The sequence below is a fragment of the Chelonia mydas genome, chromosome 4, assembly GCF_015237465.2.
Source record: "Chelonia mydas isolate rCheMyd1 chromosome 4, rCheMyd1.pri.v2, whole genome shotgun sequence".
NCBI classification, from domain to species: domain Eukaryota; kingdom Metazoa; phylum Chordata; order Testudines; family Cheloniidae; genus Chelonia; species Chelonia mydas.
The window spans coordinates 135,111,658-135,127,782 of NC_057852.1; the positions used below are offsets into that span (position 1 = coordinate 135,111,658).

Genomic DNA, 16,125 nt, shown 5'->3' on the forward strand with positions numbered 1-16,125 from the left:
CTACGGGGGAGAAAAGGATATATACTCAAAGGGTACTTATAATAAAAAAGTATCCCTCCCACATAATTGACTCTTAGTGTGGAGAGAAAGAAGATTCTCAGAAAAACAATTTTTAAAGTGACAGAAGGAAAGACATTATTTCTACTCTAAAAGCACATTTTCACTCTAGAAGTGGTCTGATTTTGTAATCATTGCAAGGAATTATATATAAAGTTACAAGGTAACTATACTTTAACACAAGAAAACAGAAGAAAAAAGTGTTTATTTCAACTTAGAAAAAGCTTCTAAGTATTGAAGTGTATGGGATAATTACCCTCAAGTGGTTTGACTGCATACTAAAATGTTAGATTTAATATTAAAAGCTTACACTTATTTAAACAAGGTCATGAGTCTTTAAGTTTCCAGAATAGACAAAAAAGTCAAAATACACAGCATATGAAGAACTTTGAGGAGAAATTATTTTCTAGATAAAAATTTCACATTATTCATGATTAGCATAGCACAGGGTCTCCCTAACTAAACACCCACAATATTTTAAATCTTAAAGTCACCAAAATCCATTTTTACCTTTACATTTGGTCACAAATCGTGTTTTTTCCAGAGGACGGCTAAACCACACACAGATCTGAACCATTGGTGGGAAGACAGAACCAGCTCCAAACTTACCATCATACCTTTTTAACAAAAAAGGGAAATCAACTTTATTTGCCAAAGATATTTCTGATTTCGTTTCCCCAGACTTCATGTGAGCAATCAAAGTTCCTGTAAGTGTCCATTATCATGCTTTATCTACTTTTTATCTAATAAGTTTCTAAAAATGAAGAATATTTGTTACTTTAACAACAGAGGAGCTTTCATGAAGAGATTGCTAAATTCATTGCTTGTAAGAAGAGAAATACAAATGGTAAACAAGGTAAGAATTGATCATACAATATCAGGGTTGTAAGAGACCTCAGGAGGTCATCTAGTCCAATCCCCTGCTCAAAGCAGCACCAACACCAACTATTATATATGTAATTTTGTATCACAACTGATATCAGGAACCACGTCTATGAAGTTCCTGCTGTTAGCACTTTCCCCCCGCAGGTGCACTACATTAAGAGACAGAATCCCAGTGTCAAGAGGTTTGAAACAGTTTCTTCTCCAACCCAATTCTCTTCCCTTTGGAACGATATGGGATCTAAAAGAAGCCTTACCCTTACTCCATGATGGTTTACTTAAGAAACCTCTCTCAAACCCAGTCTGGAGTCAAGGTGTAATTAATTCTGAACAAGAAGCTGTTCTGGACTGACCAGGTATGTTGGTTTAAGGGCTGCACACTATGCCTCTAATACTCTAAATGTAACTAGAAAACAATTGGTCAGGATTTGGGACTGGTGCCAGGTTGGCAGTTCTGGAGAACAAAGTCTTCTATTTGACACACAGATACAGAACAGACAGCAGCAGCAACATACCATCCCCAGCAACGTGTTGCAACCCTGAACTGTAGAAGATTCCACTAGGTGTTAGAACAGAGTTCTGTTTCCATGTATTTTCTGTCCTTGGCCTCCGCCGAGGCTGCCAATCAAGAAGGCTGATATTTCACTGGGGATAACTGTCTGCTAGTAACTGAAACGATACCACTAGATCATTTCATTTAGGCTGAACAGATGTCAGACTGAATTTACTTCAAGTCAGTACTGACCTACTCCTCTTATTCTCACAAGGCTAGCTCTTGCTCTCATTGAAATTAACAGCAATTTTGCCACCCATTTAAATGGCAACAGAAGAGGATCCTAAGTAGGCAAAAGATGGCACTAGTGGATCTAAAAACACTACTCACAGGCTCTTAAAAAAAAAAAAGACATTTACAAAGTCATTGGTCCACAGGTATGAATTGTCTTGAAAATATAAGCTAGTGGGGGCTTTTAAAATCCTTCATGTTAATTAAAAAATGCTTTTTTATTATTTCTCAACTAAGATACTTGCCAGCCAGGATACATTAAATATCGAGCTCTCATCATCGGAGGATGTGAAAAACTGCTTTCAGAGAGAATAAGCTCAATATCCTCATTCCTATTAAAAAAATAAATATTGAGATTTTTAATTTACAGAACACAGTAACAATGGCCATTTATCTGTAAACCATTTATATAAATTAGGATGTGCTAGTCAGATTGCAGTAAAATAATGATATGTTTACTATTTATGGTACATTAAAAGTTTTTGTTTAAAAAGAAAGGAATTCTCTACTCAACTAATTTTCTATCTGCAACTAGGATACAAGTAAATATACTAAATAAAATATATAACACAGCAAAAAAGCCCTTATAAGAACTTCATCGGATCCTCAATTCAACTTTTACTGATATTGAGTATGACTTACTCATTGACTTTGGCCCCATTAAAGTTGAGTGGGTTTACTCATCCATGCCACTCAATGTGCGTAGAGGTTGCACAATTGGTCTCTAATGGAACAAATATTAATATAAACCTACAATCTGTAGAAAGAGAATCTTACCTGCACTGCTGTATAAAGTAAAACCTAACATGAAAATTACTCTGCAAATGAAAAGCTACACCCATTTTAAACCTTAACTTTTCCTAAATCATACTGTATTATTTGTAGCTTATGGTCATTTAATTTATTCCTTTGACACTTAAATCGTTCGTGAATCATGCTGTAACAGAACATCTGGTTGAAGTGTAGATGACATTCTTAAAATGTCAAAATTCCAAGAACAGATGAGGTATCCTGTTATCAAAGAATCATAGAATCATAGAATATCAGGGTTGGAAGGGACCCCAGAAGGTCATCTAGTCCAACCCCCTGCTCAAAGCAGGACCAAGTCCCAGTTAAATCATCCCAGCCAGGGCTTTGTCAAGCCTGACCTTAAAAACCTGTAAGGAAGGAGATTCTACCACCTCCCTAGGTAACGCATTCCAGTGTTTCACCACCCTCTTAGTGAAAAAGTTTTTCCTAATATCCAATCTAAACCTCCCCCATTGCAACTTGAGACCATTACTCCTCGTTCTGTCATCTGCTACCATTGAGAACAGTCTAGAGCCATCCTCTTTGGAACCCCCTTTCAGGTAGTTGAAAGCAGCTATCAAATCCCCCCTCATTCTTCTCTTCTGCAGACTAAACAATCCCAGCTCCCTCAGCCTCTCCTCATAAGTCATGTGCTCTAGACCCCTAATCATTTTTGTTGCCCTTCGCTGGACTCTTTCCAATTTATCCACATCCTTCTTGTAGTGTGGGGCCCAAAACTGGACACAGTACTCCAGATGAGGCCTCACCAGTGTCGAATAGAGGGGAACGATCACGTCCCTCGATCTGCTCGCTATGCCCCTACTTATACATCCCAAAATGCCATTGGCCTTCTTGGCAACAAGGGCACACTGCTGACTCATATCCAGCTTCTCGTCCACTGTAACCCCTAGGTCCTTTTCCGCAGAACTGCTGCCTAGCCATTCGGTCCCTAGTCTGTAGCGGTGCATTGGATTCTTCCATCCTAAGTGCAGGACCCTGCACTTATCCTTATTAAACCTCATCAGATTTCTTTTGGCCCAATCCTCCAATTTGTCTAGGTCCTTCTGTATCCTATCCCTCCCCTCCAGCGTATCTACCACTCCTCCCAGTTTAGTATCATCCGCAAATTTGCTGAGAGTGCAATCCACACCATCCTCCAGATCATTTATGAAGATATTGAACAAAACCGGCCCCAGGACCGACCCCTGGGGCACTCCACTTGACACCGGCTGCCAACTAGACATGGAGCCATTGATCACTACCCGTTGAGCCCGACAATCTAGCCAGCTTTCTACCCACCTTATAGTGCATTCATCCAGCCCATACTTCCTTAACTTGCTGACAAGAATGCTGTGGGAGACCGTGTCAAAAGCTTTGCTAAAGTCGAGAAACAATACATCCACTGCTTTCCCTTCATCCACAGAACCAGTAATCTCATCATAAAAGGCGATTAGATTAGTCAGGCATGACCTTCCCTTGGTGAATCCATGCTGACTGTTCCTGATCACTTTCCTCTCCTCTAAGTATCTAAGTAAGATTACTAAGAAGTAATCACTAAGAAAAATAAGCATTTTTCTAGTTTACGTACTAAGTCCACTTTCTGTTTATAGGTGAAAGTCAAAGATGGTCAGCTTTTCTTGTAAGAGAGTGTTTTCCATTTTTAGAACAGCAACTTGAAAATCACAAAGAACTGGAAACTTCAGCTAGTATTACCTAGTTACGAGGCCATTTTCTGCCAAGATAAATGAAACAGCAGGATTTGCTGCTCGTATGAGGCTCTGGAGTTGTACAAGGAGTGGGTGTCTCTGCTCTGCAGTATGACTTGTGAAGACCACATTGCTCACCAGCCCTGCATGAAGAAATTGGGGAACAGTTCACTCAAATAATGTCTGCAATGGTGGAGAACAATAACAAACATATGCTGGTTAAGTAGTACAGCAAAAACATTTTTCCAGGTTGTAACTGTTGACCAGTATATGCTGGCTAGCATATACATAAATACACTGCTCCATGTGTATGAAGAAGCACCAATAACATTAAGCACAAATATTTTAACAGTGATACAAACTAAACTGGCCTATACCATAATCCTGTTCACTTTATCCTAAGTATCTCATAACACTTTTAATTTGCTTAAGTAAATATCTGGCATAAGCAGATACAACAAATTTAATCTTGATTTTGACCAGTTTCCTATGTCTTAGTACAAGCTAGTGAAGTACCTTCACAGACCAGAATCTGGAATGCTAGTATATAAAACTAAGATAAAGAAGGACCTGAACAACTAGTTAGGGAACTGGGACAAACTAACGGGTTGGAATTTAGTGACATGTAAAGAGATGTGTAACCTGTAAAAAAAAACATCATAAAAATAACACCAGGTGAAATGTACAACTTTGGGAGCTCTCCTCCTGTATAAAGTGAATATAATGTCATTGCATGAGAGAGTTTCCTGGAGACTGGTATCATAGATAGAACCTTTTCCCTATGCGATATTATTATTGGCTGAGAACAATAAACCTGACGGACACTGGTTATTTCGCCTTTTGAATATATTTCATAACGAATCCAAGTATTGTCAAGCAATTGACTACTCAGTTTATCAAAAGTAATTTATATTTGTTTGCATCTCACCCCAATAAGTAAAGCTTATTACAAATGAGAAAATCTAAAGCGGACAGCATTTTGAGCAAGTTATGTGGAATAATCAACAGATTTAATTATTCCGAATTATTAAACATTTATATTGCAGTATCTTCTAGGGGCCAAGGAGGCGGTGGTGAGGGGGAAGCGTTGTTAGTTGTGTCAGGCATTATACAAATATATAGAAAATAAGTCCCTGAACTCCAACAATCTTACAACACACAACAATAGTGTATTTAGGAAATAAGAATATTCCAATTTGGGCCCCCCGCCCAGAAGCACTTCAGCATGCACTTAACTTTACTGACTTGTGTGAAGTTATGCACGTAAGTAAGCACTTGTTTGTGAATATTTAGTTTACAGTCCAACTAGAATACCAACCATTTGATACTCAAAAAGGAGAGAAGGTTAGAGGAGAAAAAACTCTGTTCTTAAAGGGAGAGTAACCATTGCCAGGTATTTCCACCTTAGAGAAGCCAATTAATAACTGGATAACAACAATTAAGTCATAATAAAGCTATTAATGCCATCATGCAGCTCATATTTTATTGTTACACAAGTCTCAAAACACACTGAGTACCAATATTCCTCACTGGTCTTACAAGCGGTTAAAAAAATCACAACTTTAAAATATTCACCCCTTTGCAGTGATGGTCTTTAGTGGAAAAAGTTTTGGAGGGACAAGGCAGAAAGTGATACATAACCAGTGTTCCTCATCAATGTTCAGAGATACTGTTAGTCTCCTATACTACATAAAATTGAGGGTTTCAAAACCAAATCACTTAAAGAACATTATTCTGTGAAAGATATTGTATCCTAGTCATTCTGACTTGGAATTGTGGAGTTCTAATCTCTGGTCTCTTACTGACCGTATGGCCCTGAGCAACTTTTATTCGGCCACTCTAACTCAGCTTCCCCATCTGTAAAATTGGGATATTTACCTCCCTCACAATGAAGCTCTGGGGCTCAATCTTGTGAAGTGCTCTGAAGACAAAGAATTGATACTACTTTTGATGCAGCAAAGGAAAGGCTTACTTCCATGAGAAATTTCAAAGAGATCTACCATCCCCTCTACAAGCGACAGTGCTAGTCCACACCAGTTCTCCTCAACCAGGGGTACACGTACCCCTAGGGGTACACAGAGGTTTTCCAGGGGGTACATCAATTCATCTAGATAGTTGCCTACTATCAGGAGGATGTAGGGGTAGGAACCAATCTTTGGACTCCTATGACTCAGGAACTCTTAAAAGACTGAAATTACTGGTATGGTGCAGCTCTACAGTTGCAGGGGGAGATTTTTCTCAAGACGACTCTTCCTCCGGCAACAGGCAGCAGGAAGCTTTCAGATTTTTAAAGATCAGGTGGTATCACTGAACAGAAGCCAAGTTGGATCAGTCAGCGCAAGAACCAATTTAAAATAAATAAAAGGGAAGGAAAAAGCCAATTTAATAAAATTGGACTTAAAGAAAAATGAACATTTAAGCCTCATGACAAGCTCAATACACATACGTTTGTCATACCATTTTAGAGCTGAGACTTCAGACAGTCAGACAATTGTCACTTTTAGAGACAAAAATAGAAAATATTTTTCCTTTCTATTTTAAAAACGGTTCTTTTCGACACCAAGTTTGCGTTCCACAAGATGACATAAATGAGGATAACAGCTGGAAAAATACTAGTGGGGCACCTAACTTCCTTGAGTCTAACCTTGGAGAAAAGTAACAGACTTCAGCTGGTGCTTCCATAAAGAGAAATTCCCTCTTTAAAATCATGAGGCTATCTGTTCTCCCAGACTTAGGGCTAAACAACAGCTACAATTTTCATCTACAGGAACCGTCCTGGATTTGAATACAGAAGATGTCCTTTTACACCTGGTGAACAAGTACAGCATGGAGACAAATTACAAGTTAAATGGGAACCAGCTGCTGTTGTTGCAAATGCCTTCTGAAGAGAATCAGAAATAAAGTACTAGCTTCTATCGCCAATAAGTCTTGGGCACCAGAACCAGTTTTATTAATGGAAGGCATGTTGGCTGGCATATTGGTGTTATCCTCCTTCTCTTTTCTTAAAGTACCACAGGAACCATTAATTTCTGAGCAGAATTACACTGAAGAAACCTCTGTCTAATACCTCACCCAAGGGATGGCGGAGCACAGGGTGCAAGATCCCTAGTAACTCCCAGGCTGTAGTACTGAGCTTGAAAATTCCCCCATGTCCCGAGACCAATTTATAAACTATTTCAGGTATTTCCCCTACGCCATGGACACTAACATGAGACAAAATAGAGGGTACTTGCAAGAAAAAACCATTTAAGGTAGAAATACTTATGGTGGGAGGTACTATAAAGGTCAGAATTGGGCCTTCTAATACCTTTATCTTATGAGGTTCTTAGACTAATTTCAGAAGCATCTTCATTGTCAGATACTGAAACTGGGATTGAGAGGCTGAACAGCAAGCACAGAGCACTTCAAACAAACTCAGAGACACACTTACAAGTTCCGATGTGGATCACACAAATGACCTGAAAGATAAGTAGTATGCCCAACAAAAACTACAACTTGGTTTGTAAGGGCACATATTGGATATTTTCTTTTAAAAAAATTTCCCCGTTTAATTGGCGCCACCAAATGGATAGCCTGCATATCGCTGCTTTACATTGCTAGTTCATAATTTTGACTGAAAACAAATAAACCATATATTTAGCTTCCTATTGTGTGTAAGTGACAGCACAATAGGTGTGCACCTCAACCCAGCATTACAGACAACTACCATCAGGACTGAAAAGAATGCAAAAATAGGCAAGGATTAAAAACAAAATGAAAAAGAAATAGGCAAGGAGGCAATGGTTAAAATGCCAAACCAGAAACAGGAAGCAAATAAACTATGCATTAATAAGGAAGATGAGAAAAGAAGTCTCCTCATAATTCCTTTTCCTCCCCCCAACTCCCGCATTTGCCTATTTAGAATTACTTTTATGGCAGTGACCGTCTCACATTTGTCTGTACAGTCCCATGCAGATCTAGGGAGCTACAGACACAATTGTTTCCGCTCTGTGGAGCTTACAAATTAAGGGTCTACTCATGCAGGCACATATACCAGTATCTTTACCCATGGAAGTAAGTATTTACAAAATTAGGCGCTATATTAAACTGGCAGACCACAAAGTTGAGATGAAGGAGACAAAGCCACGGAGGAAGTGAAGCGAGGGCGGGGGTTTGTGAAATGAAAACTAGGAGATGGTTAAATACACAATTTCACACCTTAACGATTTTGACCTTTTAGTATTTGAATCACCCCCTCCCCTCCCTCTTCTGTTTCTAAAATCTGTGTTTCCAAAAGGGCTTCGGTTTGTTTACTCCCTTTATTTATACACCTGCCTAACCGAGGAGGTTATCAGGAATGTGCACAGCTCTGAGAATAGCGTGTTAGATAATGAAGTTCAGAAACAGCAGGGGAAACTCACAAACCTATGCTTCACAGTGATAATGATTCCGTTTTGTCCTCAGCAAAAAAAAATAGCAACTTTAAACAAAATGGATATCTAGGATGTTAGATGATGATATCTGGAGCATTCCTTGTCCATGCAGAAAAGAGATTACCTAGACTGAACAGTTGCAGAGAACAATTTGGAAGCAAAAAGGGATTGCAGAAGTGTATGGAGGGAATGGATGGAGGCTAGCAAAAAAGACTCAAAAGCTAACAGCAAAGGAATTTCAGAAGTAGGAAGCCTGCCAAACAATCAGTGGGGCCACTGGATGATCAAGGCGCTAAAGGAGCACTCAGGGAAGATATAGCCATTGAGGAGAAACTAAATCAATTCTTTGCATCAGATTTCATCACACAGGATGTGAGAGAGATTCCCATACCTGAGCCACTCTTTTTAGGTGACAAATCTGAGGAATTGTCCCAGACTGAGCTGTCATTAGAGGTGGTTTTGGAACAAATTGATAAATTAAACAGTAAAATGTCACCAGGACCAGATGCTATTTACCCAGGAGTTCTGAGGGAACTGAAATATGAAATTGCAGAAATATTAAGTGTGGTATATAACTTATCACTTAAATCACCTTCTGTACCAGATGAGTGGAGGATACCTACGGTAACACCAATTTTTAAAAAAGGGCTCCAGGGGTGATCCTGGCAATTACAGGCCAGTAAGCCTAACTTCAGTACCAGTCAAACTGGTTGAAACTATAGTATTGTAAAGAACAGAATTATCAGACACACAGATGTACACGATTTGTTGGGGGAAGAGTCAACATGGTTTTTGTAAATGGAAATCATGCCCCACCAATCCATTAGAATTCATTGAGGAGGTCAACAAGCATGCAGACATGGGCGATCCAGTGGATATAGTGTAGTTGCACTTTCAGAAATCCTTTGACAAGGTCCCTCACTAAACGCTTTGAAGCTAAGTAAGAAGTCATAGAAGAGGGAAGGTCCTTCTCATGGATCAGTAATTGGTTAAAAGACAGGAAACAGAGGGTAGGAATAAATGGTCAGTTTTCAGAATGGAGAGAGGTAAATAGTGGTATCCCCCAGGGATCCATACTAGGACCAGTGGTGTTCAACATATTGGGAAAAAGTTCCTCCTCTGCCTTGGTGGGTCCTGCGCTTATTGGTGGATTTGCTCACCTCAGAGATTCACAGCAGCCCTCAGTTTGGCCACTTTTGCCAGTGGCTCAAACCTGCCATTCACTCAACTAACCTCATCACTGGCCAGCATGGGGAAAAGGAGGAGAACAATCCCCGCCGTCTCTGCTGACCCACCGAGTGGGTCAGGGGACAGGCCAGAGACCTTCCCCTCTGGTGGGACCCACAGTCCAGGTCAACTCCTCTTATATCAAATAGGGAGATGGGGAGAATGGAGGGAACCCGGGCTAGCCCTCTACTCCGGGTTCCAGCCCAGGGCCCTGTGGATTGCAGCTGTCTACAGTGTCTCCTGTAATAGCTACAACTCCCTGGGCTACTTCCCCATAGCCTCCTCCCAGCACCTTCTTTATCCTCACCACAGGACCTTCCTCCTGATATCTGATAACGCTTGTACTCCTCAGTCCTCCAGCAGTATACCTTCTCACTCTCAGCTCCTTGCGCCCTCTTGCTCCCAGCTCCTCGCACGCACCTCACTAACTGAAATAAGGTCCTTTTTAAACCAGGTGCCCAGATTAGCTTGCATGTTCTAATTGATTCTAGCAGCTTCTTAATTGGCTCCAGGTGTCCTAATTAGCCTACCTTAATTGGTTCCAGCAACTTCCTGATTGCTCTGGAACAGCCCATTATCTTACTCAGGTGTCAAATATAAAGGGAAGGGTAACCACCTTTCTATATACAGTGCTATAAAATCTCTCCTGGCCAGAGGCAACATCCTGTTACCTGTAAAGGGTTAAGAAGCTCAGCTAACCTGGCTGGCACCTGACCCAAAGGACGAATAAGGGGACAAGATACTTTCAAATCTTGGGGGGGGGGAAGGCTTTTGTTTGTGCTCTTTGTTTATGTGGTTGTTCTCTTCGGACAGAGAGGTCAGACAGAAATCCATCTTCTCCAACCCATCCTAATCCAAGTTTCCAATACTGCAACCAGTATAGGTAAGCCAGGCAAGGCGGATTAGTTTATATCTTTTGTTTCATGTGAATTTTCCCTGTGTTAAGAGGGAGGTTTATTCCTGTTTTCTGTAACATTTAAGGTTTTGCCCAGAGAGGGATCCTCTGTGTTTTGAATATGAATACACTGTAAATTATTTTCCATCCTGATTTTACAGAGATGATTTTTACCTTTCTTTCTTGTTTTTTTTTTTTAAATAAAATCCTTCTTTTAAAAACCTGACTGATTTTTCCATTGTGCCAAAATCCAGTGGTTTGGGTCTCTGATGATTTTGTAACCAATTGGTTAGGATATTATTCTCAAGCCTCCCCAGGAAAGGGGGTGTGTAGGGCTTGGGGGGATATTTTGGGGGAAGATGTCTCCAAGTGATCTCTTTCCCTGTTCTTTTTTTAAAATGCTTGGTAGTGGCAGCATACTGTTCAAGGACAAGGCAAAGTGTGTACCTTGGGGAAGTTTTTAACCTAAACTGGTAAGAATAAGCTTAGGGGGTCTTTCATGCGGGTCCCCACATTTGTATCCTAGAGTTTGGAGTGGGGAAGGAATCCTGACAGGGGAAAGGGACCTGCTTAGTCTGGGGCTAATATATCTACTTTCTATCACACTCCTGTAGCCATCTGGCCTGACTCTGTCACAATATTCATAGATGATCTGGAAAAAAGGGGTGAACAGTGAGGTAGCAAAGTTTGCAGAGGATACAAAAATTACTCAATAGAGTTAAGGCTGAAGCTGACTGTGAAGAATTACAAAGGGATACCACAAAATGGCAGATGAATTTCAATGTTGATAGATGCAAAGTAACGCACACTGGAAAACATAATCCCAACTATACATACAAAATGATGGACTCTAAATTAGTGTGACCACTCAAGAAAGATCTTGGAGTCACTGTCGATAGTTCTCTGAAAACATCCACTCAATGTGCAAAGATAGTCAAGAAAGCTAACAATGTTATGAACCATTAGGAAAGTGATAGATAAGACAAAAATATCAATGCCACTACATAAATCAATGGTACATCCACACCATAAACACTGCATGCAGTTCTGGTCTCTCCATCTCAAAAAATATAAGAATTGAAAAAGGTACAGAGAAGGGCAACAAAAATAAATTACAGTGTATGAAACAGCTTCCATATAAGGAGAGATTAAAAAGACTGGGACCCTTCAGTTTGGAAAACAGATAACTAAAGGGGGATGTGATACAAGTGTATAAAATCATGAATGGCATGGAGAAATGGAATATGGAAGTGTTATTTACTCCTGCACATAAACACAAGAATCAGGGGTCACCCAATGAAGTTAACAAGCAGGTTTAAAACAAACATAAGGAAGTACTTCTTCAGACAACACACAGTCAACCTGTGGAACTCATTGCCGGGGATGTTGTGAATCATAGAATCACAGGGTTAGAAAGGACCGCAAGGGTCATCAAGTCTAACTCCCTGTCAAGGTGTAGGATTTGTTGTGTCTATCCATCCAAGACAGACGGCTATACAGCCTCCTTTTGAAAATCTCCAATGAAGAACCTTCCACAACCACCTGAGATAGTCTATTTCATTGTCTTACTGTTCTACAGTTAGAAGTTTTTCCTAAGATTTCATCTAAATCTGCTATGCTGTAGTTTGAACCCATTGCCTCTTCTCCTGCCTTCTGTGGCAAAAGAGAACAACTTTTCTTCATCTTTTTAAGGTAGCCTTTCAAGTATCTGAAGATCGCTACCATGTTCCCCCTTAATCTCCTCTTTTCCAAACTAAACATACCCAGTTCCTTCAGCCTTATCTTGTGTGGCTTGCATTCCATCCCTATGATCATCTTTTTCGCTTGCTTCTGGATCCTTTCCAGTTTCTCTACATCCTTTTTATACACTGGTGACCATAATTGGACACAGTACTCCAACAAAGGCCTAAACAGTGCCGATTAGAGAAGTACTATCACCTCCCACGACTTGCATGCCTTCCTATTATCTTCCGTTACCAGCTCACCTTCTCCATTGAGCAGTGGATCCACACCATCCTTTCTTTTTTTGTCTGACATATTTCAAGAACCTCTTCCTGTAGTCTCTAACATTTTTTGCCAGCTGTAACTCATTCTTTGCCTTGACTTTCCTGATTTTGTCCCTAAACATTTGGGCTATTCCCAGGTATACTTCCTTGGTGACATGCCTCCTTCCATTTCCTGTGTGTATCCCTTTTGGTTTTTAGATTGCTGAAAAGCAACTTGAGAAGGGCCACAGGAGGCCAGTGTGGCTGCACATCTTTCCTCTGTGTCGGAATAGTTTGATGATGAGCCTCTAGTATTGCATCTTTTAAGAACTGCCAGCCCCCTTCAACTTCTTTTCTTCCTAACTGGTCTTCCCATGGGACCTCGCCTACTGTTTCTCTGAGTCGGGTGAAATCCACCTGTCTGAAGTCCATTGTCCTTGTTTTGCTGTTCTCACATGCTCCTTTCCATAGGATCTTGAATACTATCAGATCATGATCACTTCCTCCCAAGTTCCCGACCACCTTCACATTCGCAACTAATTCATCACTGTTCGTCAAAACCAGATCCAAAATGTCAGATCCCCTACCTGTTTCCTCGACTTTCTGACTCAAAGCTGTCGCCTGCACATACTAAGAATTTGCAGGATGTATCATGTTTTGCTGCAATAATCTTCCAACAGATATCAGGGAAGTTAAAAGCCCTCTAACCAACACCACCTACAAATAGCCATATGAAGGCCAAAACTACAGCGGGGCTCAAAAAAGAATTAGGTAAGTTCATGGAGAATAAATCCATCAATGGCTACTAGCCAAGATGGTCAGGGATGCAATCCCATGCTCTGAGTGCCCCTAGTCTCAGACTGCCAGAAGCTGGGAATGGAAGACATGGGATGGATCACTCAATGATTGCCTGTTCTGTTCATTCCCTCTGAAGCACCAGGCACTGGCTACTGTTGGAAGACAAGATACTGGGCTAGATGGACCATTGGTCTGACCCAGTATTGGTTGCTCTTATGTCAAAGAGTTTGGGCAATTTTTAAAAGCTTATGCAAGGAAGGAACTGAAATAGAACTGTTTAAAGGTCTACATAGTATTGCCAGGTGCTGGGTAAATTTCCCACCACAGTTCTGCCAATCCACTTCTGACCAGACCTGTTAATTTCTGTGAGTATCAATAATGTTAAATAATATGATTTTATAATAGCAACACATATCCATTAAGTACAGAGATTAGACTATGGAAAAGAACTGTACATCTAGTAATAAAGGTTAATAGATCAAGCTATTGTGCCTATTGATGCCTAAAACAGGAGTTTTCATGCAAGATAGCCAAATATGGTCAATACAAAGGAGGAAAAAACAACGTGCGACATCAGAGGCACACAAAATCCTAAAGGCAACAGAACAATGCCTCAGTCAAAACTCAGCTCTGATTATATTTAGTGTTCAGATTTCCTTATTTTAAAATATGCAGTTTTTCCTCTGAAAAATAATGTGAAAATGGCAACTTCTTCAGCACATAGGCTTTGCCCTACTGGATTAGACCCCTGGTCCATCTAGTTCAGTATATTGTCTCAGACAATGACCGTTCAAGCAGATACTTCTGAGGAAGGTCAAGAAACCCTGCAGCAAGCAGATGTTGGGTAATTACCACCAGGGGAGTCTCCTCCTTACTCCTGATAGAATGGCTTGAAGCAGGTGGTTTGTATTCCTCCAATTTCCCCCCCCACTTTTAATATTTTTATAAACAACTCTGGATATTCTCATCATCCATAATGTTCAATCCTTCTTTGAATCTTGCTGACTTAGTGGTCTTAACATCATGTGGCAATGAGTTCCACAGTCTAATTACGTACCATATGGATTTTTTTAATCAATTCTGAATTTTCCACTTTTTAATTTCATTAAGTGTCTCTTTGTTCTTATGCTAACAAACAGAGGTAATAGAAGTTCTGACTCCAGCTTCTCAGTATCATTATTTTATATACTTCGACCATATCCCTTCCTATTCATCTCATCTCTAAATTACACAATCCCAATCTTCTCAATCTTTGTACCAGAATTTTCCCATGTCCCTAATTCTTGTTGCTCCTTTCTGTGTTCCCTTTAATTCTGCAATTCAGCACTGAACATTGTATCTCAGATGAAGAAAAAACCCACAGATTTATATAATGGCATCATAATACTTTCTACAATGGTCATCATCCCATTCTTACTCAGATTTGCTTCCTTTGAGAGTCCCGAGTCACTTCGGTTTACTTTTGTGATTAAAATAACGTTTTTGCTACTATTTCTCAGCACTGAAGAGCGAACATACGTAGGAAGGATGCTGTAGTCTATTATGACACAAGCATAACAGAATTCTACATCAAAACAGGTACAAGAACAACTGTTTGTCCCCAGTTATTATTTGTATTACTGTAACCCCTAGGAGCCCAAGTCATGGATCACAACCTCACTGAACAAGGGACTGTACAAACACAGAACAAAAACAGTCCCTGCCCCAAAGAGCTTAAAAGCAAGTGACAGATTGATACAGACAGACTAGGGAAGACAAGGAAACAGTGAGACAACACTGATGATAGGCAATGGTCACAGCACACCAGCAGCTTAACCACTGTCAAGTTTTTGTAGGCATCATGGCAAAGGAAAGCTTTGGGGAGGGATTTGAAAGCGAATAATGAAGTAGCTTGGCAGATGTTTACAGAGAGTTCCTCAAGCAAGAGAGGAAGCATGAGAGAAAGCAGGAAGGTACTTATTTGAGAATTTAAACGAGTGGGCAGTAGAGGCTGGCATCATGGGCTGATCAGAGTGTACACAACTCAACAGCAACTGAGAGGTAAGTAGGGGAAAGATAAGCTGACTGTAAAGGACCTTTTAAGTGAAGACAAGCAGCTTATGTTTGATGCAACTGAGAAGGGGAACCAGAGAAGGGATGCAAAAAGAGGGGTGACATGGTCAAAGCAACAGACTGGGAAAATGGACTTTGCAGCAACATTCTGAATAGATATGAATAGGATAGACTGTATATGTCAAGGCCAGAGTGAAGGGAGTTTAATACAGTGAAACTCCACAGGCGTAACTGAAGGCAGAAAATGGTCTGCAGAATCTTTCCTACCATTCATGATCTGTAAGAACAGAGACTGACTTTCATATCTCAGGTTGAATTTGCAGGCTGGCAAAAAAAACCCTCTCTTTTCACTTAGAAAAACAGTTATAATTTATGCAACACCATTATTCTCAACACGTTTAACAGGTACCACTATAGTTTTCAATGGGATTGCACAGGTGGTGTTACTGAATGTAGTCTCCCATTTGGAACTTACATAACTATTTGCTTGAGGAGACATGAGAAGGGACAGAACCCAACTCATACCTACAGCTGTTCT

The 16,125-nt window shown here is 40.2% G+C and overlaps 1 protein-coding gene across 1 annotated transcript in view; it reads right to left on the reverse strand.

Annotated features, from left to right (window-relative positions):
- The window catches only part of DNAAF9 (dynein axonemal assembly factor 9), a 137,172-nt gene that overhangs the window by 12,990 nt on the left and 108,057 nt on the right, over positions 1-16,125 (reverse strand). The window contains exons 30-32 of the mRNA XM_037898358.2: positions 4,226-4,361; positions 1,969-2,055; positions 568-674 (exon numbers count right to left, since the gene is read on the reverse strand). Coding sequence (XP_037754286.1) covers positions 568-674; positions 1,969-2,055; positions 4,226-4,361 — 330 coding nt within the window. The remainder of the gene's footprint in view (positions 1-567; positions 675-1,968; positions 2,056-4,225; positions 4,362-16,125) is intronic.